The sequence below is a fragment of the Tenrec ecaudatus genome, chromosome 3 (genome assembly GCF_050624435.1).
Source record: "Tenrec ecaudatus isolate mTenEca1 chromosome 3, mTenEca1.hap1, whole genome shotgun sequence".
In the NCBI taxonomy this organism is placed as follows: domain Eukaryota; kingdom Metazoa; phylum Chordata; class Mammalia; order Afrosoricida; family Tenrecidae; genus Tenrec; species Tenrec ecaudatus.
The window spans coordinates 9,336,478-9,353,229 of record NC_134532.1 but is presented as its reverse complement, the minus strand read 5'-3'; the positions used below and the strand labels follow the sequence as shown (position 1 = coordinate 9,353,229).

General features: G+C 34.3%; 1 protein-coding gene across 3 annotated transcripts in view; it reads left to right on the top strand.

The window, feature by feature from the left end:
• FSTL5 (follistatin like 5) overlaps positions 1-16,752 on the top strand; it is an 812,142-nt gene that overhangs the window by 490,224 nt on the left and 305,166 nt on the right. For all 3 annotated transcript variants that reach the window (XM_075544741.1, XM_075544740.1, XM_075544739.1), the window contains exon 6: positions 14,898-15,064. In XM_075544741.1, the coding sequence (XP_075400856.1) occupies positions 14,898-15,064 (167 nt within the window). The remainder of the gene's footprint in view (positions 1-14,897; positions 15,065-16,752) is intronic.

Sequence of the window (16,752 nt, the reverse complement as noted above, 5' to 3'; positions counted from 1 at the left end):
TTGGTTACAGATTCCAATAAAACAAAATCTAAACTATTTTCATGCTTTTCTCTGTTATCACATTGTTGATTATTGATTTAACTGTGAGGATTTGGTATTCATATGTTGAGGTGAAATTCATGCTGAAAGCTGTAGTCTTTGATCTTTATCAATAAGTATGTCATTATCTTGGTTTACATCAAGCGAGGTTGTATTCTCCAGGTTAGGAGACTTCATGTTTTGATACCATTTAATTTGCTAAAGTGTGTAGATACCCTTTAGTTTGCTAAAGTGTTTCCAATAGTACTCTGATTACATTTCTATTCAAGTAGAATCAAAGTAGTGATGATGTACAGCATTATTCTAAAAGAAGTAAACACTTAATATATTTTAAGTTATTTTAATATGCAGAGTGGATCCTATATCAGCTTTAAAAGTAATACCAAACCTTCATTGTGTATCAATAAGTGTAGGCTTAAAAAATACTTAAATGTGTGCCTTTTTATTGGTAGAAAAGTAGCAATAAGGGTCAGCAATGTAAGCACTTCTTCAATTCTCTGTTTCTGTAGGCATAACTAAATGAAATCGGTTCCCTCATTAAGACTTTCCAGAACTCCCTTCATCTTAAGCATGGATGAGAGAAATGAGTGACAGTGTTGATCAAAACTTTTAGAAAAGATAAGTCTGATTTAATAAACAGGGTCCTCTGCTGAGAAAGTGGTGACACGGAATTGACAAGCCTTACTTAAAAGATTTCGTCTCAAAAGCATTTCTGCTATGCATTTTGGTGGTGCAAGAATTAAATTTGAATTAAAATGTCCTCTATTAAAATGCAAATACTTCCTTAGAGAATCCAGTTTGTTCACAGATTAGTGCTGTGAATGACTTACATGAGACAATCAGATTACTCTCCTTCTGGCTGAGCAAGGTACTCTGGGAATTAGTATTTTGACTGGATGTCAAGAAAAGAGAAGAAATGATAATTACTCTGCATAATCAAGTTGCAGAAGATAGACTTAGTAGGGGCTATCACCAGAGACTAAAATATATTTTGCCATTTTGGGTGGACGCTGGGAGTAGCAACTGCCAGAACTGTCATTAAAAATATACTCGGTTGCCCTTTACAGAAGTTTCAGTGAAGACAAAACATATCTCATTAGTTTAGAAACTTGCCTGTATATAAATAAAAATAATTCTAATGTATTCTATGTTATGTTTATTGTTTTGAATTTAGATGGGGAGCCTAATCCAATAGATCATATTTAACTAATGGGTCCATCATTGCAAATAGCAACATAATATTTCAGTGGGGTTGTAACTTGCTGAGAATGCTTAGACAGTACCTAGGTTTTGCATGCTGTAAGATACATGTAGCAACTCTGACTATACAACATGAAAACAGTCCTCAATTAACAGCACATTAATGATAGGTGTAATTGGGTTCCAATAAAGCTTTATTTATAAATATCTGTCTTGAGGCCAGACTCAATCTGTGGGTATAGTTTGCTACATTCAGTATTATATAAACGCTCGTTACTGTTCTGTATCACCAAGTCTATTCTAACTAATGTTGACCTTGGGTTTTACAGGATCGAGTAAAACCACCCCATAGAAGCTCCTAGGTTGTAATCTCTAGAGGAGCAGAATGGCATGTTTTCTTCGGTAGCACCACTGGGAGATGTGACCCACTGGTAGTGGGTTTGAACTGTGGTGGGTTAGAATCACCGAGCTTTTGGTTAGCAGCCAAGTGCTTAAGTGTAGTGCTACCAAAGCTCATTTCACAGAAACAATTACTTATGTGAAAAAAAATACATAAATCGCTGGCTTTCAATTGATTCTAATAAAGGGCAAATTCATGTCGAGATAAGAACTTACCTGTAGAACTATCCATGCCTGATATTTGAGGAGTCAATCATCAGACTTCTAAAAAGTTTGGATGAACCTATCAAAATCTTTCAGTTAATACCCAAGTGTATTGTTTGCAAGACGCAGGGATGCTACATGGGGGTGAGCATGCAATAAATGACTATATGCAATTATATGACTATAGACAAGGAAGTTTTTAAAAGGAGAATAAAAGCTAAGAATGTGTCAATAAACCTGAAAGTGAAGAGAAAAAGAAAGACTCTGGGCAGAGAGGCCTTTTAGTGTTGAAAAGGACATTTCATTAAGAATACCCAACTCCCTTTTCATATTTTCTTTTTGGCAATTTTCTGTTCATCAATCTAGAACATGTGTATTAGAGCGGAGATTCCCAGGCTTGCCACTGACATTCCTTACTAAAGCTGATGTTTTCCCCATTGTAAAAGAATAAATTAGCATTCCAATATAAACAATGGTATCCTGCGATTTTTGATTAGCTCAACCAATTCCCAGTGGCCTAATTAATTCTGATTGAATTGTTAACTTTGTTTCTTGATTTGCACAGCTGACACCAATTCTCTGGACCCTCTGATGAGCTGCCAAAATGAATGACTAGCCCTCAATCCTCCATCTTTAATTTATTTGCTGCAATATACACAAATTAGAAAGACTAATTCTGTAGAACTTCATAGTGCAGGCAAATGCTCTGGGTCTAGTACTCACTTTTTAACATTGTGTTATGAGAGAAATATGGATGCTTTATTATGAATTGTCTTAATTAGGTAAATAATACTAAAATCTCAGTCTGAGAATACTAGTAATCTATTACATTGCAAAAAGGGAATAGTTCATTCATTTAGCTCTGTCTGACTGACTGTAATACAGAAAATAGTGGGGAAAATTTTTCACTATATAATTTATTAAAGGCAAAGTACATAATGTGTTATTTGATTGACTCCAAAATAACACAGAAGTTAACATCATTTCCTTACATATGTAACAGCTTTTAAACACAGCCCTGAATACATTGTGTACATACAGGAAATGGTTATTGATTAACTGGTCACTTAATCTGATTGACAAATGAGGATTCACAGTAATCTCGTCATGTCTCTCTTATGTCTGTGCAATTGCTTTGCCTAATTTACTACATCGAATTCCAGTTATAAGTGACCATACAGTCCAATCATCTTTTGCCCAGTTTGTTGCAGGAGCCCTGAAGATATGCAATCCTCAGAGGTTAGATTCCCTTATACTCAAGCCATCTCTAGAGTATTTCTAATAGCTCAAGTATCCTGGTGGCATAGTACGTTGGACTGCTGTCCCAAGGTCAGGCGTTTCAAACCACGAGTCACTCCTTAGGAGAAAGATGCAATTTTCTGCCCCCATAGAAATTGAGTCTGGAGACTGGGAAATATGGAAACCAGATAAGAAGGAAAGGAAAATATTCTCAACAAATATCAGAGAGGTCCTAATAGGAATAGCCTGAACTTTCTGGCAATGAGAAAATCAGCCTAAAACTTATATAGACCCAAGTTTCTTAAATAGGAAGGACAGCATAGCTGCTGATAGACAGTAAATTTGCCAAGTATAAGGGAGAAATATATGTATTTACAGAGAAGAAAGAACTAACTGTATGGTAAAAAACCAAGATGAACATTAGAAAAATATGAATCAGATCACTGTCGGTAAAATATCAGAAACAACAGCAGACAAACACATCACAAAACAGAACCCAGAAACCAATACAATGAAAGCAGCACGGAAAACAGCACAGACATAGCTGAGGACAAAATACCAACAAAACCACATGCACAAAAAGTGAAAATAAATCAAACACAATTACAACAAACTCACACAGGTCAATGCATTAAATGCACCAATCAAAAGACAGACAGCAGAAGATTGCATTAGAAAATAAAGCCCATCTATAGACTGCATACAAGAGACATGCTTGAAACTCAAAGGCAAAATAGTAAAAAATTAAGGATGGTGAAAAAAAAAACTATGGCAATCACACAAAGATAGGAGTAGAAAATATAAACTATATTTCAAGAATAGTAATATAGTGACAGACAAGTATGAATATTATATAATGACTAAAGGAACAATATATAACCTTAATAAGCACATACACACCCAAATAATTTTTCAAAATCATACTGTTATAATTAAGTTGAATGTGTGACCAATTCTCTCTGCCCTTCGCAATTTTAGTTAGCATAGATTTCATTCTGCCTTAAAAGAATTATTTCCCAAATTGTTAGGAACATAAACTGTGATGAATTAATATGCATTTTTAAAGCTTAAATGTAAAAATAAACTGTATAAAACTAATTCAAAAGTCAATGAAATTGAACAGAAAATTTAAGATAACATTTGTACTGTATTTGTAAGACCACAAAATAAATAGTAAAATCATTAATTTAAAAGGGAGTTGTATAAAATAATATCAAAATACTATCTATAGTACTATATTTTTCTTGTTATAGAGCTGTAAATAGAATATAAATGACTAAAATTTTCACAGGAATATTTCATAGAAAAATCCATTTTTGTATATTCCTAAAGCTTTTCAACCTTATACATGATGTAGACTAAATTATCTTTTTTTCTTAAATTGTTTTAATTATATTTTTGATTATAACTAATTGATATTTCTTTTGAAGTTTTTACCAAAAATAATTCCCTTCTCAATTGTCCTGTCATTTGCTCTCTGTTGGCTTTTTATATTACTCCGAGGAATTCAATTTTCCCTGAAAAAATCTAGAAAAATCCATCCTTTTCTAGATTTTTCTCTCCCCTCTTTTTCTCCTTTCCTTATTCACCAATGAAGAATAAAATGATCCACAATATTTGTAAATTATATACCTTCCCAAGTTTATAAAAAATTAATTTACCTCATAGTCGTTTCCTCCACTGATCTCTTAGTTTGTGGTACTGTGGTGAGCTGCGTGTTACTGTGATTCTGGAAGCTATGTCACCAGTATTTTGAATACCAGTAGGGCCACCCATGTTGTATCATTTTCATGGGTCTTCCAGACTGAGAACAGACTAGGAAGAAGGAAGAGGCTGTTTACTTCTGAGGTCTTAGTGGAAATCTTATGAAAAACAGGAGAATAATTCTAAGACAACGCCAGAGAGTTAGTCCTTCAGGTTGAAAAACACTCAAAATATGACTGGAAAAGCCTGTCTCTTTAGCATAGGACCAATCCTAATGGAGTAAAGCCTTTACATGCTTGAAATGAAGCAGACTTGAAATGAAAACAAATACCTATTACTATTTAGAACATGCAACATATAGTGTGAATATAGAAAAATGAGAAGATGTCAAAAATGAAATGGAACTCAAAGATCAATATCCAAGGCATTAGTGAGCCTAACGGGACTGGAATTCGCCATTTCTGGTTACTGTGTCAGGAATGACAAATTCAAGAGGAATGCCATTTTAGCAACTGTCACAAAGAACACCTCAAGATCTACCTTAAAGTACAATACTCTATGTAATAGGATAAAATCTATACACCTATAAGGGAGACTAATTTATATAATTATTATTCAAATTTATGAATTAACCACTAAAATCAGAAATGATAAAATTGAAAAATTCTATCATTTCTGAAATTGAGCAAAATTGTGTTCAAGATGCATTGAAAATTGCTTGTGATTGGACTAAGAATGAGAATTTTGCAAGAAAAAGGCCTTCATCATTACAAATATCTGTTTCAACAACATAAACAGTGATTGTGTGTATGAACCTTACCAGCTGGAATACACAGGAATCAAATTGACTGCATCTGTTGAAGAGTCAGTAGATAAGTTCTACATTATCAGCCCAAACAAGGGGAAGGCTAATTGGAGAATAGACCATCAATTTCCCACATGCAAGTTCAGGCTGAAACTGAAGAAATTTAAAACAATTCCAGGGTGGAACAATGATGATCTTGATTGAACTATGGAATGATATGATATATGTATTAACCTCCAATTAACAACAAAATATTGTATGATGGTGAAATTTAAATATGCATTTCTGTCCATATTTTGGTACTTTATTTGCTCTCTGTAGAATAGCTGCCCTCAGATAGCCTCCTGACCACTAAAAGCAAACATGACTTGATATGAGCTTTTCTTATTATTGCCTCTCCATTTTTTATGCTTTAATCACTGCCATCTTTTATACTTGTGTTTTCTCCTTTTAGCCAAGATTCATCTGACATCAGAAAGGGTAGCCCTTGTTCCAAGTCCTGTACTGAATCCAGCTGAATTTCTGGCAGCTCCTGATATATGTGCTGCTGCAGCAGCTTTTGAATGATCTTAAGCAAAATTTTACTTGCATGTGATATTAATGATATTATTCCATCATTTATGCATCCAGTTGGATCTCTTTTCTTTGGCCTAGGCCAAAGAAAATGAACTTCTTCCAATTGATCAATCAGGCAGTTGTCTTCCAAATTTCTTGGCAGAATTCCAGAAAGATGTTTACTGATTGTGCAAGAGCATTCCACTGTGTGGATCATAACCAACCACGATTAGCACCGAGAAGCATGGCAATCCCCGAACACTTATTTTCACAGAGTTTAAAATTCAGAGAGCTGTGTGTCAGGCTTTTATCCTTTGACCATATTTACTTAATCTGTATGCTGAGCAAATAATTCAAGAAGCTGGGTTGGGAAGGGTAAAAAGAGGAGCTGGTGCCAAGGACTCAAATAGAATATAATTGTTTAGAAAATAATGATGGTAACATATGTACACATTGCTTGATACAATTGATGTATGGATTGTTATAAGAGCTGTAAGAGCCCCCAATAAAATGAACCTTAAAAATAAAAGCAGCTGGACTGTAAAAAATAATGATGACCTTGAGGACATCTCACCTGAATTTACAGACCATCTCAAGAGCACATTTGATACTGTGAATATTAATGAAGATAAGTTGAGTTGTGGAATGTATCAAGAACATCATACATAAAGAAAGCAAAAAAATCATTTAAAAGACCGAGGTAGATACCAGAGTATATTTTGAGTCTTGGTGGTGCATGTAAGGTGCATAGAAGAAGTAATAAAGCACAAGAACTGAACAGAAAATTTCAAAAGGCAATTCAAGAAAACAAAGTAAAACATTATAAAGAAATATGCAAGGACCTAGAATTAGAAAATCAAAGGGAAGAACACACTTAGCATATCTGCAGCAGAAAGAATTGAAAATAAGAAGAAAAAAAATTCAAGTTTTGAGATGCAGTATTGAAGGAGTCTATGGGTGAATGACCTATGCCATGATTTTTCGATATCTGATGAGCATGTGAAAGCAGGCCAATGAAGACAGAGAATTGCTGCATGGGAATGATGACCTTGAGGAAGTATACTGAAAGTACCTTTGACTGCCAGCAGAACAAGCAAATCTATTTTGAGTGAAGAACTTCCAGAATGTTCGTTACAAATGAAAATGAGGATGTCTTCTCAAGTATTTTGGACACATAATCAGGACAGATTAGTCCCTTGAAAAGCATATCATGCTTGGTAATGCACAGGATCAGTAAAAAAAGAAAAAGACCCTCAATCAGATGAATTTACACTCTGCTACCAATGGGTTCCAGTATAACAAATGTGAGGATGGTTCAGGACCACACAATGTTTCTTTACATTATAAATAAGATATGAGTCTTAACCGACTTCATGACACCTAACTACAACAACATTGAGTTGGACAAAATATTGAAGGATACATGAAACATCAAAATGATGTAAGGAATGCAGGGTCCCTCTACCAATAATTGTCCTCCATTCAACCATTAAACAGGGTAGCATGTGCCAAGAACCAGTGATGATTGGAAAGAGCCCAAGATGCACTGAAGACATTAGCAAAAGAACAAAACAAAATAAATGGCGTGGGGAGGAGGGGCTTCAGGATTTTGTGGAATGCCAACTGAAGTGTTTCAAAAATTTTATGCTGCCCTTAAAATACTCACTAGTTTGTTTATGCCAAGAAATGTGCAAGACAGATTGTTTAGCAATCGGCTGGAATACATCCACATTTCAACCCATTTCAAAGAAAGGAGATCCAATCGAATGCGGAAATTATCAAACAATGTCATTAACATTACATTAAGTAAAATTTCACAAAACCTAATTCAGAAATGTCTGTAGCAAAGAACCCCTAGATTTTTATTTTTTTGGAATTTCAAGCTAGATTCAAAAGAGAAATTGCAAAGACAAATATTATTGCTGATGTCAGATCTTAGCTGAAAGCAGAGAATAGCAGAAAGATGTTTATTTGTATTTTATTGACTATGCAAAGTAATTTGACTATGTGAGAGTGTTAACAAGGTGTGTTTTACATGACAAAAATAGTGATTTCGAAATACTAAATTATGCTCATGCAGAACCTGTACACGGATCAAAAGGCAATCTTTGGAATAGAACAAGGGGTTATTGCATGGGTAAATCAGGAAAGATCTGCTTCTAGGTTGTCTCTTTAATGCTTTTAAGAATATAATGTCCTATTTAATCCAAAATTATTCATTTGATAATTTTGTTGTTTTTATTTTATAGTATAGAATTAGTTAAAATTATCTAGTCCATTGGTATTGGTAGAATGAAATTTGTATGTGTCTTACTTTCATATCAAATTTAGTATAAAATACAATACATGCATGCATTATTTTGAAATTATTTTATCTTAAAGTACCTATATTCTTCACAATTTATTTTCATATCTTCTGGCAAGCCTAAACTAGGTAAACAGTAAGTTGCATCTTGAAGGTATCTTCCTCATATCTTTGTAAGTTAAGGAGTTAGGCATTTGAGTAATATGATTCTCTCATTTGAGAACAACTAATTTATTTCAGCTATCATCATCCTTTGTGAATTATTTCTGGCTAAAATATTTTATCTTTACCTGATGTTAATTAGTAATTATTTTTACTGCAGTAGAGAAGGCAAAAGTACAAGTTTTAGGAAATATTAGTAATAAAATTTCCTCTAGGCTCCATTCACTATAAGAAACTAGTAGCTTTTAGTAACTAATGAAAACAGTTGTTTTATACAAGGATATTTTATGGCCAAAAATTACAATTTTGGAAATAGGAAAATAGAAATTATAATTAAGAGCAGAAGATAAAGATTACACTACTATTAATTTAATTAATTAAATGACATTCAAAAAAGTACCCAGTCACAAACTTAGAAAAATGTAGTTATAGAATCTTGTTCATGTCAACCACTGCTCCTTGTGTAATTTTAAAGGAACTTTTCCATCATTATTAGAAAAATTAGCTAATGTATCACAACATTTTTCCCTTTCTCTACTATTAATAGCATTTTTACCTAAGTTCCTATCACTCAATTTAAGTATGATCCAAAATACTCCCCTCATATAGTTTAAGTAGTAGTAAATAAAATACACTTAAGGAATTCTGGTGGAACATCAGGCAAGCACTTGGCTTCTAATGCAAAATTTGGAGGTCGCAACCCACCTAGGACCTTTTGTGGGACAAAAAGGCCGGGTGAGCATCTCCATAATGGTTCTAGCCAAGGAAACATTACTTGGCAGTTCTGTTTATCATAGAAGATCACTGTGAGAAGAAAGTGATCCCACTGAAAACAGCACCGAAAAAGACACTTGTCTCCTTGACTCCAGATCGGCTAGAAGAAACTTTGAAAGCATGTCCTTAACATTTACCTGAGTCGAGTTGAAAATAAAGGGAAAAAAAGAGAGAGCCTGAGAGAGAAAGGGTACTTCCAGGAGAAACTATTTTACAGAGCTCTTAGTTTCTCTAAGTAATCACAAGAAACAGACAGGACTGGAAAAGGAACATTAGCCTTTATTTCTGGAGATCCAAGGGAAATACCACCAATGGAACTTTGAACACTTGAGAGTTCCTCCAATGAGCGGCAACATTTGTAGGCCAGAGGTAGTACTGAAGTGCGCCAGAACACCAAGGAGCATCTATTCTGAACAGTCTATATGATTTAATATTTTGTCAAAGAATTAGATGACTCATGACATCGTGTGATATGCAATTTCACATAAAGAAGTTCTTTCACATGTTGATTATCTTTGGAAAAAAATGGAAATTGGGGTCTAAAATGATCTAAGCGATTTGCTGTAATGATGTTTCTAACTATAAGAGGTTCTAAGATACAATATGATCAGATAAAATGTGTTAGCAAGAATGTGTACGCAAGTCAATATACATCAACCATACGTGACAAAGGATTAAGTGTTTAGGAATTGAATTAGAAATAAATTAATGATTATTCTTTTAGATTATTCATTTTTAGACAATTACTATTTGACTATGAAAATTAATATATATATATATATATATATATTACATTTTCATAAATTACTTATTCAATATTGAAAGTCTTTATGGAATTTAAAAATAAAAATTTTTACCATTTGTAATTTTATCAGATTAACTCTTTGCTTGCTAATAACTTTCAGAAAGCCAAGTATAAGATAGTATAAGAATTTTGTAGCTAAGATAAATTTTGCTGCTAAGTTTATTTAAGGGTAGGAGCTCTTTACTTTGAGAAGTAATCAGTGAACATATTTGCTTTATGTATGCAAATTTATGGAATATATCAGGGAAGAAGTAAAATATGCAGTATGTAATAAGCAAGGAAAATGTTAAAGAATTCTATAAGTACCTATCATTCTTTAATAACACATATTACCAAAATAGTTATTAAAGCCCTTTCAAAATATAGCCTTCACTTTTAAAAAATGTTTATGTGTATATTAATATTACCTCGGTGAACAGTAATTGTTATTTTAAATTATATGTTCTTGCAGAAAGAAAACAAATTATGCTAGCAAAAAGGCCCAGCATAATGTTATACCAATTATTATCATTTATTCTAAGATGTTCATATTATCTAATTAACATTGAAATATATAACCAACAAAAGATTCACTAATTTGAATACTCCAGGACCATATTCCAGATGAAAAAGTTTAGTAAAGATATCCCAGGGCGACTTAGTTGTAATTATATTTCTAAATGTCCTGATGTTGTTTTAACATGGTGTTTTCAGAACTGCTGTTCCATTATCACTCCCATGATATTGTGGAGAAACTGGAACCTAGAATTCAGAATTGCTAATGTAAAATCATTAATAATTCTTATAAGGTACTTGTGTTGTAAATGATGTTATTACTTTTATGATGTACTTTTTTCCTATGTACGCTATTAAAACAAAGAAACAATGTACTTGCAAATATCAAGAAATTTTTATTCTTAATTGTTCAGATATACTTCCTTTAAATAAACAGATGCTTATAATATATGTATGTTTATATTTTACATATGCAATATGATCTATACGATATATGATAGGAACCCTGCTGGCATGGTAGTTACAAAGTATATTGTGAACTGCAAGGTCAGCAGTTGAAAACTATCAGAGGCTCTGAGTGAGACAGATAGGGCTTCCAACTCCCATAATGAATTACGGTCTTGGAAACTCATTAGGGCAGTTCTACCCTGTAGTGTCGGTTGCAACGAGTCTCCATCAACTTGATGGCAATGATGTTGAGGTGAGGGATGATACATGGTATGCATCAGAATGGATATTTTAATAAGAAGATTTCACTATGCCCTATGTTGTTATTAACCCAGGAATAATGTAAATAAAATCTGAAAACAAATAAATACAATTAATAGAAAATTAAACTGTATAAGAGAGTTAAGCTAGATATTTGCTACCATTTCTATTAGCCATGACCAGAAAACAAATTTTGACTGAGAATCTGCCTCTGTGGTTTCATTTTAAAATCATGTTTATCCCATCTTTGAAAACGTAAAACAATGATGAATTTAATAGCTATATTTAGATTTTTTATGACAGAATATAATGGTCAATATAATTTTGTTTATACCATTAGATATTGGTGGGCAATCAATGTGGCAGGAAGACAAATATGACTTATCATTTACACTTAGTATGTGTAATTGGGTGAGGGGGGTTGCCTGGAGGAAGTTGTTATCATATGTTGGATCCTGGCCTTAAGATACAAGAAACAAACAGATTTCAAAAAAACTGTTCAATGAGTAGCGCTATTCAACAAAATATCATTTGATTAGCATTTTCATTTCTTCCCAATAGGGAGATAGGATTTGGCAGAAAAGTCAGCGGGGTGAAAGGAAGAGATGATAATGGTCATTCTTGATCACATTCAGTAAAAATGTAAACCTTACTTTCTTTTTAAAAAATACTTTTATTAGGGGTTCTTACATCTCTTATCACAACCCATACTTTCCTCCAATGTGTCAAGTATATTTGCAGCTATCATCATTTTCAAAGCATTCTCTTCCGACTAGAGCCCCTGATATCAGCTCCCCATTTCTTCCCCTCGGCCCCCCAGGCACTCTCCCTCCCTCATGAACCCTTGATAATTTATAGATTATTTTTTCCATATCTTAAATCATCCTATGTTGCCTCTCACCCACTTTTCCGTTATTCGTCCCCCTGGGAGTGGGTTCTAGGTTGATCCTTGTGATCGATTCCCCCTTTCTCCCCCAATCCTCCTCTAATTCTCCTGGTATCTCTACTCTCCTTGTTGGCCCTGAGGGGTTTATCTATCCTGGATTCCCTGTGTTGTGGGCTCTTATCTATAGCAGTGTGCATGCTCTCGTCTATTCTGACTTGTAAGGTAAAATTGAGATAATGATAGTGGGGTGAAGGAAGCACCAAAGAGATAGAGGAAAGTTGTGTGTTTCATGGGTGCTATACTACACCCTGACTGATCATCTCTTCCCTATGACCCCTCTGTTAGGAGATGTCTAATTGTCTACAGATGGACATTGGGTCTCCACTCCATGCCCCACATCATTCACATTGAGTATGGTTTTATTCTGGGTTTTAGATGCCTGTTACCTGATCCCATTGACACTTCATGATTACACAGGCTGGTGTATTTCTTCCATGTGGGTTTTGTTGCTTCTGAGCTAGATGGCTGCTTGTTTATTTTCAAGCCTTTAAAACCCCAGATGCTATATCTTTTGATAGCTGGGCACCATCAACTTTCTTCACCACATTTCCTTATGCACCTATTTTGTCTTCAGTGATCATGTCAGGAAGTTGAGCATCACAGAATGCTGGATTGTTAGAATAAAGAGATATTGTATTGAGGGAGTACTTTTATTGAGGCCCAATGTCCATCTGCAGCCTTAATTCTTAACATATAGATATGTGTACATAGTTCTATTCCCCTCATTATATATACATTTACATATATACATGCCTGTATTTAGGTCTCTATAAATGTCCTTTGACTCCTGGTTCTTTCCTCTATTCCTTTTTTACCTCCCTCTTGTTTTACCATCATGTTCAGCCTTCATTTAGGTTTAATAATTCCTCGCTGCTCTATTGCCCTTGATTGAGCCCCACTAGGCATCTTTCCATTGATTTTAGTTTACTTGTTGATCACTTGTCCCTGAATTGGTACCCCCACCCCATTTTGTTTCTCCCACCTCTCCTTCTCCCCAACCCCCCCCCACCTCCTGGAACCATTGGTCCCATTCTTTTCATCTCCGAATTATTTATCCCGCCTATCCTATCTAGATAGACATGCAGATAAATTAATAAGTGAAAAAAACAGTCAAAACCAAATAAAAGAACTAAGGAAGTCAAAACCATCAAAATGATAACAACAATAAAATAACACCAGCAAAAAGAAAGCCACTGGCAGAAATGGAAAATACTATAAATAGTACAAGATCTGTTTGTTGGCCTTTACAAGTGTTTTCCAGTTGAATCTGATGGGGTGCCACACTCTGTCTCCAAAGTCTATTTTTGGTATCCCCCTGGGGTTTCATCAGTCTGCTGCCTGCCCTCAGTGACTCACCCCTGTATGATGGGGCCAGACCATGCACTATTCCCTCTCCAGTGCCATGGTTCCTCAGTGCCATGGTTCAGTAAGGGGCGCTGTGTCCAGTGGTAGAGCTGGCCCTACGGTCCTCCCCATGTGTTGTCTGCTCTAAGCAGGAACATCATCCCCGGGGCTTGGTGGGCCAGGAGGGCCAGGATGTCCTCTCCTTGCCCTCCATCCCTTTGCCTTTCACCTGTGTGTATATCTTACTCTTATCACTAACCCTCCAAGGAAAATATCATCAATTGCAACATAAGGATCAAAATGGCACCTTTTCATAAGAAAATTTAAATTTGAAGAGTCCACTGTTTTTTTAGCCCTGCTATAACAGCGCAAGATCAAAAATCAAGACTCAATCATAATATGGAGCCGTGAGAGTGTCTATGAAAGCCAGCTGAAATGAAAGGGCAGATTTCACCCGTGCGCAGACTTGATATTTTCTGAAGCATCTCTCAGAAAATTCCACTGACACAGTTAATTCTCATGCTCTACTCAAGACTTTCTGAAAATAGAGAAGCAAAATCATATCTAGATTCCAAGTAGTGTTTTCACAGTTTAACACAATTAGTAAAACTAAGGTGTTCGTTGCTTGGTTCAAATGACAATGTTTACCTTGAAAATGTGAGATTCTGAGAATGGTTGCATTGCTACCCTACTGACTACCTTATAAATGCAGCACATAGAATTTTATTTAATTGCTGTTTGGTCTGTGAACATCAGTCAATTTCCCAAATAAATCGATTTCTTTTAAAGTCAATTTATGTTTCCCAGCATAATGATGCGTTTTACCCACTAAGCTATCCCTAGTGTTCTGTGAAGACAGCCAGCAATGATTTCACCTCACGTACAGTATAAATGTATCAGTGAATAAACAATGTCATTTTAATTTCAATGTCAAAGACACAGTAAATATCAATTTGGCAGTTAAATAAGTTCTGTCTTCTTTGGGTCCAGTATTACAACCCTACTTCTGAAATCCCTTTCAAGCTTAGTAGTTCTTTGATTATTTAAGATGCTTGTCAATCAAATCAACTGAATTGTCATTCTGACCTTTTATTGTAAACAATTTACTTTTTCTTCATTTTATCAAATTAAAAGCCTTAATTACTAACATTCGGAATGCCTATCATTCTTTACTTAATCTGCATGCTCATCAACATTACTACACTGTTTGCAGAGGTTATCCAGTTGAGCCTCCCTGAAGACCAGAAACTAAGTATTACCGCAACTACAGTGGGACAAAGCGCTGTTCTGAGTTGTGCCATTCAGGGAGCCCTGAGACCTCCCATCATCTGGAAAAGGAACAATATTCTTCTAAATAACTTAGATCTGGAAGACATCAATGTGAGTACAGAAATATACCTGTTACATTTTTAGTTTGTTTCACAGACATACACATTTTTGAAGTACGGGAAGCTCAATGAATAATGACTGTACAGTAGAAGATAATTATTGAGAGAGTAGCTTATCCAATCTAGTGAATGAGATCAGCCCTTTAGATAATTTTGAATTACTTAAACAATTTGTATTGATTTGCTCAGCAAGTTAAATAGCAATTAACAGGTGAAAGCATTCATTTGTGCAAACTCTTAGAGAAGAGTATCCACTAGATTTTAAAATGCACATACTCTTCTTTTCATAAAAATCAACATCTTGGAATTATTCCTGTAGATATCCTTATCTGTAAATTTAAATATATATAAAACTATATATTGTTCAACTTTATACTGTCTGTGAAAGTGAAAAATAAAATTAATTTACATGATGGTGTGTAGGTGTGTGTACACATGTGCATGTAACACAATATCATAATTAAAACTAAAGAGGGAATATTTGTGAGCAATGATATAAAAACTTGATAGTTGTATATTATTTTGAATGTTCACAATCATCTAATAATGGTTCAGCATTTTCTTTAAGGAGGGAATAGGATCTGGAATGAAATACACATATGTTCATTTTTATTAAGAAAGCAATTTTCAAAAATATTTTTTTGTGGTAATTTATAGACATGATTTAGTTGAGATTCTTTTTCTAAAAGTCTCACAAAGATGATTAAAAATCTGAAGGAAAAAGGGAACTACATTGAAAATCTTCTGGGTTTAGTTGGCTTCAGATATGTCTAATTTCAAGATTTCTAATCATGTTAAATTTTTGTTACCTCTCCAACCTAAGGATTTAATTTTAGATAAGTATCCTTCATGTTGCAGGGAACGTGGTCATTAGAAAATCCAATTACACACTGATTCAGGTTTATACAGTTGGAATTTCATGGGTTCCTTTGAACTAATTAGTAAGTCTAACAATTATGCAATGATTGACCAAGCTAAGTTCATGTGTTCATTGGGACACGACAGGGCCACTCAACCCAATGGAGTTGATCTTGATCTGGATTATTACTCTAGGGTTCCTATGAATTTTAGTTGACCTGATAGCAGTTGACTTAAGTTGGGTATTATTGAATGGTGACAAGGTAGTTTAACCATAGAGGGCTATTACAAGAAAAACAAAAAACAAGTAGTTTCTTTATTATTGGGGATTTATCTCTGCAACTCATACTTGTATACTTAATGTTTATGATTGACTTACCAACAGTCTGTCTCTAAGCAATTATTTTTATGGCTGAGCACCAATTGGTAGCTCATGGTGTATTAGAAAAGGATAAAGGTTGTTTTTGTTTCACATATTTCATAATATATTAGAAACAAGTCAAACATATACATAATTTTATAGAATCAGATTCTTTGCTCAGATTTCTTGCTAGCATTTCAATAAATTAGCCGGATTCAATTGGGAAACGCTCCGAATGTAAAGGAAAAAACAGGATCAAACAAATTCCTTACGTGGAATGTGGGTGTCAAAAGTGAACATCATCCCACAAAATGTGAAGATGAAAAGACAAAAATTATGTGAATTTGGGGTATCTGTGGATATGAGAAAATGCTATTTTGCTTTTTTTTTAGTACATCTGGGCTTTTATGATAAATATGCCTTACCTATGTATTTTTATTAAAGAGCCCTGGTGGCAAAGT